Consider the following 20,553-nt stretch of genomic DNA (forward strand, 5'->3'; position numbering starts at 1 on the left):
GTGGGGGGTGGGGTAGAGGCTCCTGGAGAGGGGCGGGGAAGCAAGATGAGAGGTAAACCGGCTCCTTCCTTTCCTGGACTTGGAAAGAATGAAAACCCCGCAGGCTTGTTGGAGCCGAAATGTGGCCCTTTTCCGAGGCGTCCTCCAGCCCTTGGATGCCGTGTGTGTGTGTGTGTGTGTGTGTGTGTGTGTGTGTGTGTGTGTGTGTGTGTGTGTGTTCATGCGCCTGTGTGTCTGCGCGTGCCTCTGTGTGCTGCTGTTGCTGTCATCACAGATGTACCCCCAGCTGTCACTCCATTACCCGGTCTCTTTCGCTTGAGCACACGCGTTCTCGCACTCTCTCTCCCTCCGTGTGTTTGTTATTGACCCAGGAGCCCCATCCCCCTAGCACGCTGAAAGACCGTCATTCCATCTTCCCCGTGCTGCGTGCTGGGTGCCAGTGTCCTGGTCCCGTGGCAAGGGTGGGGAGAAAGGCTGCTGGGTCGGGGAAGACCCTGGCATCAGCTCTGCCCAGGCTCGGGCTCAAGGTGCCATTGGGGTTTCTCCAGGTCTCGGCGAAAGCTTAGCTGGCTGCTAGACGAGACGGCAGAGCAGTTGGAGGACCGTAAGTGCCGGGGCTGCACGGTGGGGGTGAGGGGTGGGGACGATAGCCTCTACTGTTTATCCCCACTCGGCGGCTTCCTGCCCTTGGCCACCTGCTGAGACCGGTGGAGCCCAAGGCCACTGGACCCCCGAGGGCAGCCGAGGGAGCCTGAAGACCCCGGGGCCGGGAAAGGGGAATGGGCACCAGGGATGAGCATGCATGTTGATGGTGACAGTGGCAGCTGTGGGAGTTGAGGAGGGGGGAGAGCAGGGGAGATGGCAGCAATCCCTGCCTGCCCTGGGTGGCATAGAAACTAGTCTCTGCAGCAGAGAGACAGCCAGGAGCTGTCACAGACTGCACACTAGCTTCCAGCATAGAGGAGCCCTGAGGAGCTGCTGAGATGGATGAGGAAGTGGGGGGGGGGGGCTTTGGGATAATCAGGCTGCCAACGCCAATGTCAAGGGAACAGGGAGAGACTTGGGATCAGGTGAAGAATGGGATGGAGACAAGACCACTGAACTCTGAGGGGCCCTGGAGTCTGCTCTGGATATGGGTCTTTGCTTTCTAAGTGGTCTGAATTCCGACTCTGGGAACAGGAGGAATCCTCCCCTGGCAAGACATGACCCATATGGCCATGCCACTGGAGAAGCCTCAAATAGATAGGGCCATGACTATAAAGGGATCCGGGAGACAGAATCAAGGCTCTCTGCTCTCAACTCTTAGCCCACCAGGAGAGGGAGAGATGAGTGATGTATATAGGAATGTGTTCAAAGGGACACACAACTATGCCAAAAAGGCTTTTTATCTCAGAGCCAGCCCACCTTTAGGCTATGAAGACAACTCAATGGGTCCATCTTGGGATGGGAAGTCACCCCATACCCAACTTTATGTCCCCGCAGACCAAATGGATTGGAAAACCAGTCCTCGGGGTGGGTGGGTGGGTGGGGGGTGGTCTCTGCCAGTGCTGTTTGGCTCTTTTGGCACTTGCCCAAAGAGAGAGTGGGCCAATACTGATTTCTTTGGTTCACATCCCCTCTTTCCCCTTGCTTTAGGTTGGGTTCTGTTCCAGTTGGCCACCTAGGCCTCATTTCCCCTTGAAGTGGTTTTCTTTTAGTGATAATATCCATCTGGCACAGTTCACTAGATGATGCCTGAGTGTCTCTGGTTGTGTATACTTCTCTGGGGAGCAAAGAAGAAAGGTAGAGGATGGTGGTGGGGCTTCTAGGTGTGGAGAAATAAAAATATGGGGGGAGTTTAGCTGGCAGAGAAACTCAGTAGCAGCTTCTGCCTCAAGTTCTACTATACCACAGAGGGCCTGGGTCCTCCATTTGGCAGGGAGCTCTCTGGAGCTGCCAAAGGAGAGAAGCCAAGAAAGCTGGGGATGGGGGTGGAGAAATAGGATTTTCTCAAGCAGCAGAGCTGGCTTCTCTTGAGGGTTGGCTGGAAATCATCGCTGGGGCCCATATGAGGGAACCCCTCATCCCATCCCTTCAGTTCTAGCTCTGTGTAAAGTAAGCAGCCTCATGTGGATTGCAGATCATGGAGGACATTGAAGCTGATTGTGTGTGGTCAGGGAGGAAGAAATGAAGGCATTTGTCTTTTCACCTGTCATCAGTGGGGTGACATTTCTAGAGTAAAGAAACAAGTTCTTGGATGAAAATTTCCCTTCCTGCTGATGTCTCATCCACCTTAGATAAGGATCCTTCCAACTCTGGCCTTAGTCTCTCCCTCCTGAACACAGGACTCAGGTAGTGAGCGAGTGGGTGTAGTGTCTGAGATCCCTTCACAAACACATGGAGTTCATTCATAACAGAGCTGCTTCCTATAGCAGTGAGTGACTCAGGGGTACTTTCCCCTTCATTCCTGCTGGGTCTGGCTTATATGGGGCCAGAAGTTTTTATGTAGGGCTTGAGCCAGAGGGAACTGGGGTTGGGTGGTAAGTGATTATTTCAAGGAAGAACCACTTAGGAAGTTAGCTGTACTTTTCAAGCCACAGATATACTTGTTTAAAAAAGTTTTTCCACTGCTCAAGAACTGGGTTGTATTTTGAGATGAAGATGAGGGCAAGATTTTGGAGGTATCCTGGTAAGATGCCTATGTCATACATTTTAATTCTTGGTGAATGCTAGGGTTTAACTCCTGGAAAGGTATATCAATCTCATCTCTGGGCTTCAGCAACCCCAAGTGGGATGTGGGGCCCCATTTCCCCTAGAGATCAAAAACTTCCCTGTTACTTAATCAGTCCAGCTCTCCTCTCAACCCCTAGCTTTGGCACAGAGACCTCTGCCTGATCCTGAAACATCTGACCAATATAAAAAACCAATGGGGATATAGAACACAGTAAGAGCAGTATGAGTCAAGGGAGAGATCGCTGCACTGGGGTGGGAGTCAACAGATGGGGGCACCTCTGAGTTTTCTCATCTGTATGTAAATTGAAAATTATACTAGATTCTAAATTTTATATTCTGTGCCCACTGCTCATATATTGGGGGAGAGGAAAAGAGTTTCTCCTCCTTCAGACTGAAGGGCTATGAGCCAATCCCAATCCCAGGGTTAACCTGACTGGAAGAAATGACATCTGAGGGATCGAAGGTTGGGAAATAGATTATGATCTTGGAAAGGCCAAGAACAAAGCAGCCACCCTTGCTCCCTCTGCTTTCTATATGTCAATGACAAACTCTATCCCACTCTTACCCTTTGCCTTAGCTGGGGGCAGGAAGTTTTACTAGGAAATCTATTGCTTGGTCCTCTTTCCTCCTCTCCCTTCTACTCCATGAAACTCCCTCTGGGTCTATGGGGAATTTACATAGTCTACTCAACTTCATGCACATTAGAGCTCCCTATTTCTGGTCTCCTCTTCCTCTTGCCCTTCTCCCCCAGCTCATTGTTTCAGTATCCATTTCTCTTTGAAGCACTTCAGCAGTCCTTGTGATCTTTGAGGTCCCTTCTAGCTCTAAATTATATGATCCTATCTCCTTTCTAGGTGGCAACTTCTAACATCTCCTTCTTCCTAAATTTTCTCCACTTTAGCCATGAGGTTCTAGAACTCTTCCGTCTATGCTTATTGCCTCCAGCACTGCTGGACTTCTCAATCTTTCTCTTCTTCTGCCTCCTTTTTGATCTCTCTCATCCCTGACCTTGAGGCAGAAGGGAAACCCATTATTGCTACCACAAATTCTGGGAAGTGAGAGATTTTTCACTATAGTTCTCATAGTTCCTCAACCTTGCTCTTCTCATAACTCTGGAACCCCCCAAAGGAGGTTAGTTTAGGAGCAGAAGGAGACTAGGAGTCAGCCTCTATGCCCAGGATACCCCTCAGAGACTATGGTACATTCAGACACCCCACTCTAGGTTTCAGATGGCTTGGCAGGCTCCATCTCTGGGACTTTGCCAAGTCTGTGACACATTATTAGGGTGGCACCAGTGATTTTTGAAGTTGCTTCAGGGCCCCATAGCCTGAGGAAGGTACTCAGCCTGCCTAAAGCTACTTAATCTTGCCATCTCTGTGCCTTCCCTTAGTCTATCACTCAGGCTTGAATTGCTCTCCCTCCTCAACTCCTTTCCTCAGAATATTTATTTTCATTCATAGCTTTCTAAGACAACATTTTTTCTAGAAGCCTTTCATTATTCTCTTCTCTCTCTCTCTCTCTCTCTCTCTCTCTCTCTCTCTCTCTCTCTCTCTCTCTCTCTCTCTCTCTCCCATAGGGTTTTTTCTATCCTCAGATTACCTTGTGTTTCTTATCTAGATATAGAGTCTTTTACATGGAATATTAACTCTTTTGAGGACAGTGATTATATTGTTTTTGTCTACATATTCCCAGTTCATATACAGTGCCTCTTACATAGTAATTTTTTTCTTTCAACTGTTACCTTGTGTCTTAGAATAAATACTTTGTCATGGGGGTTAAGTGACTTGGCTAGGGTTACACAGCTAGGAAATGTCTCAGGCCAGATTTAAACTCTGGACCTCCCGTCTGCAGGTTTGGCTCTCTTATCCATCTTGCTGCCTCCATAGTAACTGTTAATAAAATGCTTGTGGAATTGGATCAAATTGATTCAACCAGTCACCCCTTGTGCCTTAAAGTCCAACTGAAAGAGGCACAGAATCAATATTGTAGTCAAAGTCTTCCCCCATTTATCATAATCTGTGGCACCCAGGTACAAGAAACTAGATTTTGACATGCCCGAGGACTGGAAACAGTTAAAAAAAATCTCAGAGCTTCAGGATTTGAAGAGAGTGGAGAGGAGAGACTCTTCTAGCAGTAACCCCCGGATCCTGTGCCCTAATCCCCACCCTGGCTGTGGATTTCCCCCTCAGACTGTTAATTTATTTCAGCAGCTGGTCAGCGCCTGCTGCAGCAGCTGTTTTCCAAGCTTCCCCAATGTAGGTCACCCCCTTTACTAATGAGGCTATATAATATTGGGGCAGGGAGGGTCCTCTGGCAGGAGGCATGTGGGTGGGCAGTAAGCTAGGAAGATGTGGATTTCTGGGTTCTATTTCTACATCTCTTCAAGAGACATTTACATGGTGTTGTCCTCTGGCATTATCCCATTTGGAGATGAGTGTTAAATCCTTTATCATTTCCCCTCACCAGATAAGTTTAGATGTCTAACCTTAGTTCACTTGAGGTATATGAGTTAGACTACACCAGAGGGGAGCTGGATATTTCCCCAGGGGCTTGTGGAGGCATTTTGGATTTTTCATATCTTTCCAGAGGAGGGAAAGGTTAAAAAAGTCACTTGGCATCCTGGAAACACTGCCTAATGGTTTGGCATCATGGGATTTACTTAGCCTGCTGTATATACATTTTCACGTGTGTGTGTGTGTGTGTGTGTGTGTGTGTGTGTGTGTGTGTAGGGGAGAGGAAGGAATGTTAACAGGAATTACAATTTAGTGGCAAGTCTTCTATTGACTGGATGCCCTCTGCTCAACCCCTTTAGGTCTCTCAGTTTTTCTTCCCATGGTACATCACCAGGGGCATGAGAGAGGCTAGTTAAGGGTTTGGAATTCCTCAGGTGAATAGAACAAACCAGGAAGAGTGAATAATTCCAATTTACTTGTAGGGAAAATGTCTTCCTACTATAGCAATCATTCCATTACAGACCTAAGCTTGAAGCCAGGAAGAGTAAGAAGAGAAGTTAAATGAGAGAAAAGATTCTGGTTAGTGGCTCTAGTCTGAGCTCAGCGATTTTCTCTGGCTCAAAATCATTTGTAGGGGTTTTCTTTGGACCTCCTTTGCCTGGTAGCTTGCTGATTCTCTCCTTATTGAATTCTGGGCTGGAGCTGGCCTGAACACCAGCCTGCTGAAAGGATTTAGAAAATTGGGAAGCTCCTTTCTTTGCTGTTTGAGTGTTGTCATCTCAGGGTGGGTGTCAGAAACTAGCTAGCAAGTCTGAGAGAGAGAGAGAGAGAGAGAGAGAGAGAGAGAGAGAGAGAGAGAGAGAGAGTATCTGTAGCTTTGTGTGGGTGTGTGTTTGTGTCACGTGCTTTTGTACAGAGCTGCAAGCACGTGTTTGGGGAGGCCCATGTGTGCACCCCACTCTGCAAAAGTTTTACAGATGCCAGGAAATGGTGATAGGCGCAGGGGGCATATGGCATATGCCAGCTGAATTATGTAGCTGTGGAGGGGCTCCCTGGCTCTGTATCCTGAAACTAATTTCCAGAACCATCTTTTTAAAATGGAAAGAACAACAAATTGCAAGGTAATATACCTGATTTCTGTTCTCAGCTCTTCTACTAACTAGCTGTGTGATCTGTAACTTAGTCTCTCTACGTGTTGATTTCCTCATCTGTAAAATGAGGGAGTTGAACCAATATTATCTTGAATGTACCTTCTAGTTAAAAAAAATTCCATGATATATCTTATCTTCCTGTATGACCATGGATAATTTACCAGTTTTTCTGTGGCCAACTCAAACATAATGATTCAAGTTAAAGCTCTCAAGGTGGGTGCCATGAGCCTTTGGGGCAAAAATTCCTGTAGGAATCACAGATTTTGTGATCCTGACCAGTGTCTGACAGGTGATGTAAGCATGGCTGCTTGTCTTTCTGAGTATTCCCATAGAAGAAACTTGCTTTTTAATCCTCCTGTGCTTGCCCATACATGCATCAATGTGTCCTTGAGGTGTATCTGACACATATCCATGCATATATCTTTCACAGTTTCCTGTAGGGCACACATTATTCTAGGAGTCCAGATGTGGGGAGGTATGTGAGTCCAAGTTTTGTGCACATATCATCAAGCTTGGATTATTTCTTGGTCTGGAAGGACATGTCTTTAGAACCTGCTGTAACTTGGGGTTGGAGATTAAAGCTTTCCTGCATCTCTTGGTACAGAGAATCCTCAGAGGAAGGAAGACATGTTCCTGGGTGCTGTGGGATGGGAAGGTTGGGAAGCTCAAATATTTCCCTAAATCTGCTGTTCTGTGGATGCTGGAATGAGGTGAAAGGCTGTGCTAATGGAGCTCAGAATCTGGACTCCATACCTCAGGGGTAGAATATGGATAACAAGGGTTATAGACTGAGGGAACATATCTCATTGTTACTGCTACTCAAGAGAATCCTTTTGCAGAGAGAATAGATTTTGGGAGATTGCTTCCAGCCCTCTTTCAGAAGTGGGAGGGCTAAAGAAAGGGAAAAATAAGAGAAGGGGAAAAGGTTGGGTACTGGAGGCATCTCTTTTCCAGTCCTAATTAAGGGCTCCCTCTCTAGAACAAAACCAAGCTACCCAGGTAAGATTGTTCTCAGCCAAACCTTTGGTGGCAGGCGAGGGGGCAATATTACCAGTTAAAGGCAGCAACACCAGAGGTTCAAGGAGCAGAGCTATCTACTCAACTTGGCAGAGAGAGAGGAGGGAGGAGAACAGAGGGAGGGAGAGAGCTCTAGGCAGATCCTAATGCCTGGGGGAGAGATAGACTTGCTAGATGCTGGGATTTCTGAGATGAGACTCAAGCTTCCTGGCTACTGGATCCACCTCCCTGAGCTGGTTGTCAGCTCAACTCTGTTGTTGGCTTTTCAGGGGTAGAGAATTAGATAGGGCTGGAAGGAGGAGTAAAAAGAACAGGAGCTGGAGCCAGAGAGGGGAAGCAGCAGCCAGGCAGCCCCCAGGGACGTATAGACCTGACAACCAGGGAAGGTAGGACCCTTTGGGGTAAGTGCTCACCTGCCTCCTTTTCTGATGCACTTATTTTTACTGAGATCTGGAGGGGAACTGGGAAAACTAAGCACAGCAGAGCTATATTTGTGCAATATTACAAGGCTAGCCTACTTTGGGCTGGACTTTCATTTTGGGAGAACAATAAGGGAAGGGAGAGAGAATTTTAATATGGACTCTATTCTTCCTTCTTCATACCAAACTTCTCTCTCTCTCTCTCTCTCTCTCTCTCTCTCTCTCTCTCTCTCTCTCTCTCACACACACACACACACACACACACACACACGTGAGCACACATATGCACATGCACACTCATGCACATAGACACATCCTATGTCAGTTGTAGTTATTTGTCCTTGCCATATCCCTGCAGAAAACCACTCTTGGCCACAATTGGGAGAGGAAAGGGTGGGGGCAACAGTAATGGTGCACCTGTTATCCCTCTTACTCAACTCTTATTGATGAGGTTAGTGATATGGAATATCTGAGTCTCTAGAAAAATTGGGGAAAATATTCCCTTCCCTCCTTTCCTATCTGAAATGGCAATATTGTCTCTGCCTTTCCCTCCCCCCATTTCTTAGTCCTCTCTTTGCCTTGAGACTTATTCTTTTACTCTCTCTCTCTCTCTCTCTCTCTCTCTCTCTCTCTCTCTCTCTCTCTTTCTCTTTCTCTCTCTCTCTCTCTCTCTCTAGAGTGTGCAGCTGTGGCAGCATGAACCCCTAAGCTGATGAGCCTTATTATAGACTTGCTTTTGGAAGACAGCAAATTCCAGTTCACCTCCAAAGAGAAAAGGGGAGCTGGAGGCTGTTCCTGGGGCACGTCTCTGCCCCCCTTTTCCAGCCGAAGCCCTGGGAAGGGCTGAATCACTGCCATCTCAGTGCACATGGTAGGAGGGACATTCTAGGGGGTGAGAAAATGTAAGGGGTGGGAGTGAGGAAGAGAGGGAGGGGCAATCCTAGGACCCCCAATCTAGGTACCACAATTTTTTTGTTTTTTCCCCCTTTAAAATGGAGATGTTCCAAACCCTGGAGCATTTGTATAATCCAAAATACATCCTACTGACGAGTAGATTGAGAACTAGTAAGCAGAGACAGGGTTTAGGGGATCCACTAGGGGTGGGGAGTTTCATAGTTTCTGTGTCTGACCAGCCCTGAATCCCCATAACACCTGTGTTGTTTGCCCAGTAACTTGGTGTTTTATAAGCACAAACCACGATACAAAATCACAGCACCTCTTCAATGCCCAGGACAGTGAGTAAGCAATCAATCTGCTCCCCTCCTCTCTCCAATCCCTCTACCTTGTAGTGGCCAAAAGATTCTGATCATGCCAAACATGGGCATTCTATGCTTTCACAGACTTTTCTATCCTCAGATGGATCTTCATGCTGCCCCCAGGGCTACACCTTCCAGCAGCAATCTTGAAATTCCCCCTTACTCCCCCACTTTATCTCCTGGAGCTGAGAACCATCTAATAAATGGTTCTTTGAATAGAGCCTGATCAATAGACCATCCCACTTGACTGCTCTAAAGAGCTGAGCCTTGCTCAGCTTCCTCTGAGACGTCTGAGAGAGGTCAGGCACATCTCTTTTATGTTCCCCATCCCCATCCCCTAGCAAATAAATAATGATGGGGAGTGTAAAAAGACACCAGGGTTCTCTCCTTAACCTCCCCCCAAGCATCAGTGCCAGAAAGACGCCTCCAATTTCCTCTGCTCTGTTCTCCTTTAGGACTGACAGGCAGGACAAGCCAGGGCTCTCCGGTCTCTCAAAGGATCAAGGGCCAAGAGAACCCGGAGGGTTCAGCATCATGCTGCCATTGGGCATTGGTCCATGGTGGAGAAACAAGCTTTCCCTGAGGTGGAGACAGCTTTCCTGTGAGTATAATCCTTATCCAGTGGAGAGGGACTTGTGGGGAGGGGTGTGGGTTTGGTGTGGTGTGATGCTCTGGACTTTAGGCAGAAAGTGAAGTCTCAGCAGGAGCCACCCTGAATGTCCTCTGCACTGGTCAGGAGCTCGCCCTCTTCTGTTAGAGCACGTTGTAACTACCATCCCCAAACTCTACAAATGTGGTGCCTCTGCCTCAGTAGGTAAGTGGAAAGAAGTCCATTCTCCTCTCTAGACTTCAGCTTTTGACATATGCAGAGTGGGGAGAATGACTTTGCCAGTTTCTTCTCCATGAATGACTTGTACTAATCCACACCATCCCAGGTCTGCTTCTGGCCTGGACTTCAGGAGTTTGATACCATAGAGTTACAGTGGAGGGGGTTTATCTAGCTCCCCTCCTTACTCTGGCCCATACCACAACATGCCAAATCCTCCTTGTCTTATAGTTCAAACATACTTGTTTAATTGGGAGTTCAGAGACTTCTAGAACTAAGATAGTTCTGGTTTAACTCCTCACTGGAGAACTTATAAGATCTTTGTGCCTCAGTCATTCCATCTGCAAAGCGGGAGAAAATAGTAATAGGATTTTAGATGGATAGACTCTTAGAGATAATATATTACAGATATGTGGAAATAATATAATATGCCTCATTTTATAGTTGAGCAACCTGAGGTCAAGAAAACTTAAGTAACTTATTTACCCACATATCTCCCTGCCAGTCCCACTCCAGAAAGCATAATAAAGTCAAAGACAGATACCTGGGAGCTCTCTGGGGAGAAAGAAATCTTAGATGATTATATTATTTTTCTAGATGACCAAGGTGCAGGAGCAGGGTGTGAGTGAGAAGCTGTCTTGTCCCAGGTGAAAAAGCAACAGTCTACATTTATATATAAAACTTAACAGTTTACAAAGTGCTTTCCTCTCACAACAACCCTCTGTGGTAAGGTCTCACAAGATTATTATATCCATTTTAGAGATCATGGAATTGAGGTTCAGGAAGCTTGATAACATCCCCACATCCATATTACAGCTGAGAAGCAGCAAGTTCTCTCAAACTTAGGTCTTCTGACTCCAGGCACCAGACTTTTTCCATCTCCTGGGTTACAGATGGCTATGGGAGATTTTTTTTGTGTGTGTTTCTCCATGGGACTAGCCTTTGTAGTCCATTTTCATTGCTCCATGAACAGCCTGAATTATTCACTGAGGGATGGTTGTTGATCTCTGAGCTAGCCAGATCCTCTTTCAGCCTCATTTTAGGATCACTAAACCCCCTGACAAGCTGCCTCATGCCTCCTCTCTTGCTGCCCTGCCCATCCAGTGGAGGATTGTGGGGAACAAAGTTTAGTGCACATTCAGCCCCATTTTCTGGCAAGTGGCCTGAGGGGTGAACACTCAAGCATCAGCCTGTGCTCAGTCCTCAGGGACTCATTTTTTCTAAGGGTGGAAGATAAAGATTTTCTGGGAGTTATAGTAACAATATCAGAGGAGTAGATGGAATTGAGAGCATGGAGGTAAATTGATGAGCAGCCCCAGAGATGAGGTGGTTTCTAGAGATGCTCCATGTGTCTAGAAGGGTGTGTGATGAGATGGGAGTGGGGAACAGGTGACCCCAGATGGCCTAAAGAAAGCCTCCAACTGGCTAACACTCCCCCTGCACACTCTTACTTCCTGCTCAGGACAAAGAGGCTCAGGTGTCAGCCTCCTGCTGTGGCTTCCAGGCTGTCATCAATCCTCCCTGTTACACAGGCAGGAAAGGGAGCAGGTCCCATCCTTCTCCTTCTAACCCCTGCTCCACCCTCTGCAGGACGTCAAGACAGCCAGTCTCCTCCTGGTAAGGGCTTGCTGTATCATCCCCACCTACGCATACACACACAGATCGAAAGGGCTCATTGCCTCTCCTTGGTTGGGGTCAATAAAGCAGAGAGGAATTAAACCTGCCCTTCTCCTTGTGCCTCCCATCCTGCCCCTCTCTGGCCAATGTGGCTTGTAGAGGAGAGACATAGGGACCAGCAGGTTGTGGGTATATGTTGACTATGCTCAGTACAGAGGAAGAGATGAAGAGAGACAGATGGTTTCTGCTTTCAGTGTGGGGGGTGTCATTTTTGTACACATTTATCATCACTTGATATTTTGGGTTATTCTAGAGGGTCCAAAACTAGGACCAATGGGGTATGGTTGAATGGATGCAGATTTGGGTTTGACATAACCTTTCTAGTAATTCGAGCTGACCAGCTCTTGGTAGCTGTACAAAGTAATGAGCTTCCCTTTTGCTAAAAATATTTAAGCAGAGACAAGATGACTATATGTTAGGGATGGGTAGGAGAGCCATTCTGATTCTGAAAAATCTATGGTTCCGTGGGCTACTTCCCAGTCCAATTTTTGCCCATATCTCATCATAACTCCCTTATACGGAGCATCCTGAGAATGCTTTCTTCAAAAGACTGTGAGGTGGATAGTGAAAGCATTATTACTTCCATTTTACAGATAGGGAAATTGAGACTTAAATGTTTGGTGACTTGCTAATAAAATGATACCACTAGTAAATGTTGGAGCAAAGTTTTGAACACAGACTTCTGAACCTTGCACTCTTTCCAGGTCGCTTCATGGATGCCCAACATTGTGGTCCTGTAATAGCTGAGTAAGATATGGAGAGTGGAAATGAAGGAAACTTCATTAGCAGTCCACCTATTGGGAAATTCCCCAGATTTTCTGGGCTGCCTGTATGGTAAAATGTTGGAAAAAAGCACTAGGATTGGAGTCAGATGACTTGGGTTTGAATCACAGCTCTACTAGTTACTAAATAATGGTAATCTTGGGTGAGCCAATTTCTCTCTGGCCTCAGTTTCCTGAATGAAGATGTTGGACTACATGATTCCTAAGGTTTCCTCCCAGATCTAAGTCTTATGAACCTATTATTTAGAAGAGTCTTATCCCCCAAGCATTATTTGCTCAGTGAAGCATGTGTCATTCTCATGATGCCCAAGGAAACCTCTGAAGAGTGGATCTTCGGCTTAGACAGAGGAAGGGCTTTACCTATTCATGAGTATGCAAGGCAACTGGCCTCCCCATTGGGTCTTTGACAAGTTTATCAGCACTGGGGTATGTAAATCTATTGTTGCAGGCTCCAGACTTAGCTTTCTTTCTTTGCATAGCATGCCTTTGGGTTACTATGGTGGGAAACAGCAAAATGGTGAGGAGATACCAGTTTTAAGCAAGTATTCCCCTCCTGGCAGTGCTTTCTGAATGACACTGGGAAATAAGCCAGGAGAGCTTTTTTCCCCCCTAACACCTTTAAGTCTTTTACTTTCCTTTCTTTGAGAAAGGGTTTCGAGATAGCTGACCCATGGAACTCAACTTGGTTGAGCATTTATGAGGCCCACATCCTATGGGAGTTTTGACCTTTCCTCCATGGCATCCCTAGATATCACTTTAATCATTGCTTGCTTTAAGCTTCCCCTTTGCCTTTATGAGGTAGTTCACCCTGCCAGTAGCTCTCCAGGGCCCAGTAGGAGGTGACACTGTTTGGGCTTTGAGGAGGACTTGTGCACCAGAGACAGTGAAAGGCATGGTTTGGCTACTGGATGCACATCATTATGATATGTTGATTCTTCCTTTTAATATTTCCTTCATTCATAGCAAAAAGAGTACTGGATTAAGAGTCAAAGGATCTGAGTTCAAGGACTAGTTCTTCTACTTGCTATTTGTAAAATCTTGGGTGAATCTTTGAATCTCTCCTGATCTCAGTTTCCTTAACTGTAAAATGAGGAGGCTGAACTAGATGATCCTTAATGTCCCTTCTAGCTCTGTATCTGTGATCCTAAGATAGTCCTTAGTCATTTCCCTTTCATTTTATTTCCTGATATTATTGCTATTGTCTAGATCCTTATCATTTCACTTTTGGGTTAAAACAGCTCTCTAACCCGTTTCCGACTTGAATAAATCCTACATGATGCAGACCAGTCATAGGACCAAGTTGCTCTCCTGTTTAAAATCTCTCTATGACTCCCTGTTGCCTGTGGGACAATGTTTGGATTTTTTAGCTTAACATTCAAGACCATTTAAAACCTGGCCCCTAACCTGGCTCACTTGCCATCTCCTACTGGACTCTAAATAAACCCTTTGCTCTAGTCAGACCCATCTGTTCCTGGCGCATATTCCCATGTACTGTGCCTTGTCTCGCACCAGTCTCTCTCCTTGGAATGCCCTACTTCTGCCTCTCTAGCCCACCACCGATCATGTGATAGGACGCCAGGAGACGCCAAAAGAACTCAAGATTTGGAGCCCACATACCTGTTTTTGAATTCTAACGGTCACATCTGGGTGATCTTAGGCAAGTTACTTAGCTCTTTGGAGACCTCGAGTTCCTTATCTATAAAATGGGTGGGATAATACGTGTACTACCTGACTCACCAAGTCAACAGGAGGAGGAAAGAAAAAAATGAATACAGAGCACTTTGTGAACTGAAAAGCAGCCTATAAAAACCAGCCATTAGGATGACCGAGAGGAAGCGCCACAGGCAGTGAGCCTGTTCACCAGGGAGACACTTCCCGGGGAGTTCTCAGGTTCTGTCCGTTTCTGACTCTGTTTCTCAGTCTTGCCTGTGGCTTTCTCTCTAGGACTTTGAATCTGACTTTTCCTTTCCGCCCTTTCCTCAGGGATCGCCTGCTGGATTTCCCTGTATGCTGCCGAGACTCTCCCCACCTGCCCTTTCTCGTGTAAATGTGACAGCCGGAGCCTGGAAGTGGACTGCAGTGGCCTGGGGCTCTCCAGCGTGCCTCCGGACGTGCCTGCAGCCACTCGAACCCTTTTACTCTTGAATAACAAGTTGAACGTCCTGCCCAGTTGGGTCTTCTCTAACCTGTCGAGCCTCCAGAGGCTGGACCTGTCCAACAACTTCCTGGACCAGCTGCCTCAGGCCATTTTTGGGGACTTGGCCAACCTCACCGAGCTGCAGCTGCGCAATAACAGCATCAGGACCCTGGACAGGGATCTGCTGCAGCACGCGCCCCTCCTCCGCCACCTGGACCTGTCCATCAACGGGCTGGCGCAGCTGCCCCCGGGCTTCTTCGACGGCCTCCTGGCTCTGCGCTCTCTCTCCCTCCGCTCCAACCGCCTGCAGAACCTGGACCGCGTGACTTTCGAGCCCCTGGTGAGCCTGCAGCTGCTTCAGGTGGGGGATAACCCCTGGGAGTGCGACTGTAACCTGCGCGACTTCAAGCACTGGATGGAGTGGTTCTCCTACCGGGGTAAGCCGCCGCCTGGGCTGCCAGGCGCCAGCTCGCCTCTCCTGAACTAGGCTCGGTTACTCAGGGAAGCAGCCATCAGGGAGGAGGTGGTTTTGCCAGCTGGTGCTAAAAAAGAGCTGAGGCTCATCCCGCTACAATCAGCCTCTCTTCCCTCCCCGCCCCCCTGTCCGCCCCCCCAGCCATGCAGCAGGGAGACAAAGGAGTGGGACTGCCCTTCTGCCTTTCTCCCCTTCCCGTTCCAGGCTGCTGTTTCATTCCTTTTTGCCTCTTGAAGGTTTCCCTTGAAGTTCATCTTAACCTGATTTTACCTAGCCGAGGCTGGGTGGCAGGAAGCTGTGAGGACTGAGGCAGCTTAGCGGGGCGGAAAGGCCACGTGACCGTGGGGCGCTCAGTCTTCTCTCTGGGTCGCCATTTCCTCATTTCTAAAACGAGGGGATTCAGCTGGACGATGTCTAAAGTCCCTTCGGTCTCGGAGACCCTCCGGAAGGGACGTGACTCCGTCACTGTCACACAGCTAGTTAGTGGCAGATATAAGGCTCAAACCCAGGTCCAGGGCAATCACCGCAGCTGCCCTCTTTGGGGGAGGAGCAAGGAAAGGATCCTGGGGAGTTGTGGAGGAGAAGGACTTTTTGTCTGGTTCCAGAGACAGACAAGTGAAAGGGATAACGTTATGGTGGAATGCAAAGGGGAGGCAAAGAGGAAGGATGACCGCCTTCTGCCTTAGAAACAATACCCTCAGTTCCCCCATAGCCAGAATAACAGAAAAAAAGGATTTAAATTCCATTGCCAGCAGCTACTGTCTTCTCTCCCAATGCACTTTTCTATCAGATCTGTAATAAGGAAGCAAATGGTTCGTATTTTACTTCCTTTTTCATCCCTTTCCCATACTTTGAGTTTAGAAGAAGGAAATAGAAATAAAACGATTATTTCCTAGGAAAAGTTTGAAGGTGTTTCAAAATAAAGGAAAGAGAATGATACCAGTGAAATCCCATGTTCAAATAATTAGGAAGGTTGTTTGGACCTATTCCTTGGATGAGAACTAATCCCATAATCCCTCCAAGAACCTAGAGTGGAGTTCACACCACCAGTTTGGAGAGAGAATGATTTCTATTATTTGAAACACCATCAGCTGGGCTCAGGGAGAGAGTGCCCAGCACTTGGATTTGGAATCACTTGTAGGTTTTTCTTTATTTAGGTCTAGAACTTCACTGAAAGTAAGAAGAGGGGAAATGGTCAGATCCCAGAATTTAGAGTTATAAGGCGACTCAAGCGCCATCAACCCAAACAATGCAAGATTTCTTCCCAGAACATATTCAATCAATGGTTGTCTAGCCTCCTCTTGAAGACCCCCAAAGAGAGAAGCCCAGTATTTCTCTAGACAGCCCATTCTATATTTGGTCAGATTTAATTGCTATTCCTTTAACATCAAGCTCAATTTCCCCCTTTGCCACTACCTGGTTGCTCCTGGTTCTGCCCTCAGGGCCAAATAAAACAATTGTGGTTCCACCTTCACAGGCCTTATATACTTGAACACAGCTGTCGTATTCACCTTGCCGCTCCTACCCCATCCTTTCTTTTCCAGTCTAAACATACTTATTTCCTTCAACTGATCCTCATCCAAAGTGGACTCAAGGTCCTTTGTCATTATGACCTCCTTTGGACACTCCAGCTTATCAATGCCTTCTTCCCTGCCTCCCTTCCTTCTTTCTTTCCTTCCTTCCATCTGTTCTTCCTTCCTTCCTTCCTTCCTTCCATCTGACTTGCCCAGGGTCATACAGCTAGGAAGTATCTGAGGTCAAATTTGAATCTAGGACTTCCTGTCTCCAAGTCTGGTACTCTAACCACTGAACCACCCAGTTTCCCCTTATCAATGTCTTTCTTAAACTTTGTGTCCAGAACTTAACTATACCAGTTAAGGTTTGATAAAGACAGGTTATAGTGGGTTTATCACCTCCCTATTTTTAAAATTATGTTTCTCTTAATATGGCTCAAGATTAAAGTGTCTTTTTTGGCTGTCACACTTTGGTTGACTCATTTTGATGTTTAAATCCACTAAAACCCCTAGATCATTTCAGAATTATTGTTATTCTTGTATATCTCTCATCTTATATTTGTAAAATTGATTTTTTTGTACCCAAATGCATGAATTTACATTATTCCAATTGGATTACATTTTGTTAGATTTATTCAATGCCTTTGCTCTGTTATACACGGTGACTGCTATCCCTTCTAGTTTTGTATCATTTCATGGAATATCCAGGCAGATAGATATTCTCACTATACACATTGTCCTCTATCCATCTTATTAATTATAGCCTTTGCATTCCTTCATAATCCTCATCAATGACATCATCCTATCTAGACTGTGTTATCTTGGGCAAGTCACTTCACTTCTTAGGGCCCTCGACAACTAAGTCTATAAATTATAGAGCAGGGGTGGATTTGCATTAGTTGAGAGAATTTCTTCAGTGGAAGTTTCTTATATCAGTGAAATCACAGACTTGTTTCCTCCCCCTCAAAAAAATCTCACCATCAATGAACGTTTACTGAACATCTATCAGCCAACTGAAATCCATATCTACTCAACAAAATGGCACGCCCCACATTTGGAAGCATCTACTCATTTCTACAGCACTTTCTGTCAAAGTGCCTTTAAATCAAATTAAAAATACTTTGGTGGGGCCATGGAAATAAGCTTAAAAGGGGGAAGGAAACTAAGATTTGAAAGCTCCTCTCCTGTTTTCAATCCCTCTGAAAGAGCTAGTATTCAAAAACTCTGCAAAAAGGTCAACATGTGACTGCAAGAGATAGTTTCATGGCAGAGAAGGTCACTGCAAGGGGAAGAAAGAAGCCCAAAGGATAGAATTAAGCAGCCAGAACCACACAGGCAATAGGAAAAATAACAGCAACAAGGCAGTTGTCTTTAAGAAAGAAGTGACAAAGAAGAGAGTTCCCGCCCAGCTTTTTCTTTCTTAGCTCCTTCTACCCGGGAAGGTTAGAGTTGGGGGTCTTATTCATTCAAACAGAATTTATTAAGCAGCCACCATGAATGTGGCACTGTGCTAGGTGCTGTCGTATGTCCCCAAGTGGATTATAAAGATGGCTTTCTCATATCTGTCTGGATTAGCCAATTTTTCCTTTTCAAGCTGATACTTCTAAGGCTGCCACAGTGCTGGTCAGCAATTACACCTTTTGGGTTTCTCATTCTGGGAACTTTGAAGGTGGGAGAGGGGTTCCTTGGGCATGGAAGGCTGAACACTCCATTCTTTTCTCTTCCTTTGGCACAGGAGGACGCCTAGACCAGCTGGCCTGTACGATGCCCAAAGAGCTGAGAGGGAAAGACATGCGGATGGTTCCCATGGAGATGTTCAACTATTGCTCTCAGCTGGAGGAGAGCAGCTCAGCTGGGTTGGAAGTATCTGGGCCTCCCTGTACCAAGGCCAGCCTAGAGCCTGTTAAACCCAAGCCTGGGGCTGAGCCAGAACCTGAGCCCAGCACAGCCTGCCCCCAGAAACAGCGCTATCGACCAGTCAGTGTCCGTCGGGCCATTGGGACTGTCATTATTGCTGGCGTGGTCTGTGGTATTGTTTGTATCATGATGGTTGTGGCTGCTGCCTATGGATGCATTTATGCCTCCCTCATGGCCAAGTATCATCGGGAGCTAAAGAAGCGCCAGCCTCTAATGGGTGACCCAGAGGGTGAGCATGAAGAGCAGAAGCAGATCTCCTCTGTGGCATGAGACCTTCCTACCCCTATGGCCTCAGTAGAAAGGGCTGGGAGAGAGAGCCAGGGACTTCAGCAAGCCCCTCTCTTGGGCAACTCTCCAGCCCCTCTTCCTCTTAATCCTGAGTTTCTATTACTCAGTTCCTGTCTCAGTCTGATCACAGAACACTGCTTGCCTCAATCCTACTTTCCTCCCATGCCCTTTCTGGCAAAGAAACCATGGCCCAGCTGCCTCAATGAACAAGAGTGTTTGGAATTTCTCTGGAAACTCTCCTGGTTTGCCCCCTCAATCATACATTTGTGGGAATTATCCAAAGGTTCTGGCTCATAGGAAGAACAGATGAGGGCAGAGGGGATGCTTCTTGGGAGGATTTTAGAATTACGTTTTTACTCTCCTCTTCCTCTCCTTGGGGCAGAGTCATGGTGATGGTTCTTCCAGCATCTTGCCCTCCAGATGCTGGAGGAAGAGACTCATGCTAATGAGGGTCAGAGGAAGATTTCTGCCAATTCCTCTTTTAGGGGTGGGAAGATATGCTTAGCCTCCCTTCAGGACAAAAGCTGGTTCTATCTTTTCAGCTCTGGTATGGCCATAGGAATGAACCTACCCTACTCTTATGAATACCACTATATGAGTATATAGACACTTCTTACATTGGAGATGTAGTTCTGACTCTTAATCTGGCATAATCTGCAAATACTCTCTCTCTTCATTGTCCCTGAATTCACAGAGACAAACTCACATGCTCACAGCAATATCAGCAAAACTCGATTGATTTAGGAGTCCACACACACACACAAACACACACAAACACACACACACACACACACACACACACACACACACACTCAACGTAATCATGCATACACATTCACACAAAGATGCAGACACCTAGAATCTTAGAGGAGCTGAGATGTCACTTCCCCACAACAGACAGTCAGCTGTTTAACTGTAGAATTTCCTGCTTACTGTAGCCTTCTACAGCCAATGAGGGAGAGAAACCTAAATCCGACAGCACAAGGATTCTTTTGCTATCTGCTAAAGTGGGATAAAGTATTGTTTCTGGACCAGACTGCCCGTCTCCATGGTAACCAGCTCAAACCTAGCATGCTGGATATTCTGGGGACTCACCTGCCCCAGAGGCCTCCAAACTATAGTGCTTGTGACTGGTGCAACACTAGGAGCTCAGGCTCATAGTCACAGAATACTTGCTCAGTTCAGAGCCTACACAGAGCATTGCTGCTAGGGACAGTTAGGACATCCACCAGAGTCTGAGTTCTGAGGAAGGAAATTAGCATGTCTCTTACTTCCTCTATACTCTGGTCAGTGTCATCTTGGGCAAAGGAGCAGAGCTGGATCACCCTTGGACAATGCCTTTTGGCCTGGTAACACTCTTCTGGTGGTGGGGAAGCTGGGATGTGGAACTGGGAAAGTGAGTGTCAGGAAGAGAGAATCTCACTTCTGGCCAGAGTGCTCCAGGGGGGCTATCCCCCTAGAATCCCTTCTGGTGCTCGGAAAAGGGCTCGATCCTCTTCCAGGCATAGGAAAGCAAGAGCCCATTGGGGAATCTGCTTGGTCCTGCTCCCCAGAGTCTTTGATTACAGCTAAATGGAGGACCAGAATCTGAGCCAGGAACCTACAGATTTGGGTTTTAAATGTAGCCAATAGTAATGGGATATATAATGCATTAATGAGGTACAAGTAGAGTGGGAATGGAAGAGGAAGGTCATGGAGGAGTTGTGGGAACCCTAGTCTTTCTCCCTGGTTTTCCTCTCCTTCCTCCTTTCTTCTTCAGTCTGATGGCTGGTGATGTTTTTCACCATGTCCTGGGAATAACTGGGTCCCGTCTTTTGGATCATTGGTTTCCCAAGGAACAACTGAGGGGCTGTTAGGCACCCAACTGGTTTCTGGTTTTAATGGGATGTCTCAGGAGGACAATAAAGGAAAAAGGGCAGCCAAAGCACC

At 46.8% G+C, this 20,553-nt stretch overlaps 2 protein-coding genes across 2 annotated transcripts in view; one reads left to right on the forward strand and one right to left on the reverse strand.

The window, feature by feature from the left end:
* The window catches only part of CACNA2D4 (calcium voltage-gated channel auxiliary subunit alpha2delta 4), a 163,131-nt gene that overhangs the window by 62,983 nt on the left and 79,595 nt on the right, over positions 1-20,553 (reverse strand). The gene's annotated exons all lie outside the window — the stretch shown is intronic.
* On the forward strand, positions 9,360-18,606 carry LRTM2 (leucine rich repeats and transmembrane domains 2). The gene is made up of 3 exons (XM_044677414.1): positions 9,360-9,609; positions 14,277-14,867; positions 18,155-18,606. Exons 1-3 carry the CDS (start codon positions 9,360-9,362, stop codon positions 18,604-18,606), a joined length of 1,293 nt encoding a protein of 430 aa, XP_044533349.1.

Source organism: Gracilinanus agilis, chromosome 5 (assembly GCF_016433145.1).
Source record: "Gracilinanus agilis isolate LMUSP501 chromosome 5, AgileGrace, whole genome shotgun sequence".
Taxonomy (NCBI): Eukaryota; Metazoa; Chordata; class Mammalia; order Didelphimorphia; family Didelphidae; genus Gracilinanus; species Gracilinanus agilis.

Coding starts and splice junctions, on each gene's coding strand:
- LRTM2 (XM_044677414.1), top strand. CDS start 9,360: ATGATGGGGAGTGTAAAAAGACACCAGGGTTCTCTCCTTAACCTCCCC. Junction 9,610..14,276: donor GAGGTGGAGACAGCTTTCCT/GTGAGTATAATC, acceptor CCCTTTCCTCAG/GGATCGCCTGCTGGATTTCC. Junction 14,868..18,154: donor GGAGTGGTTCTCCTACCGGG/GTAAGCCGCCGC, acceptor CCTTTGGCACAG/GAGGACGCCTAGACCAGCTG.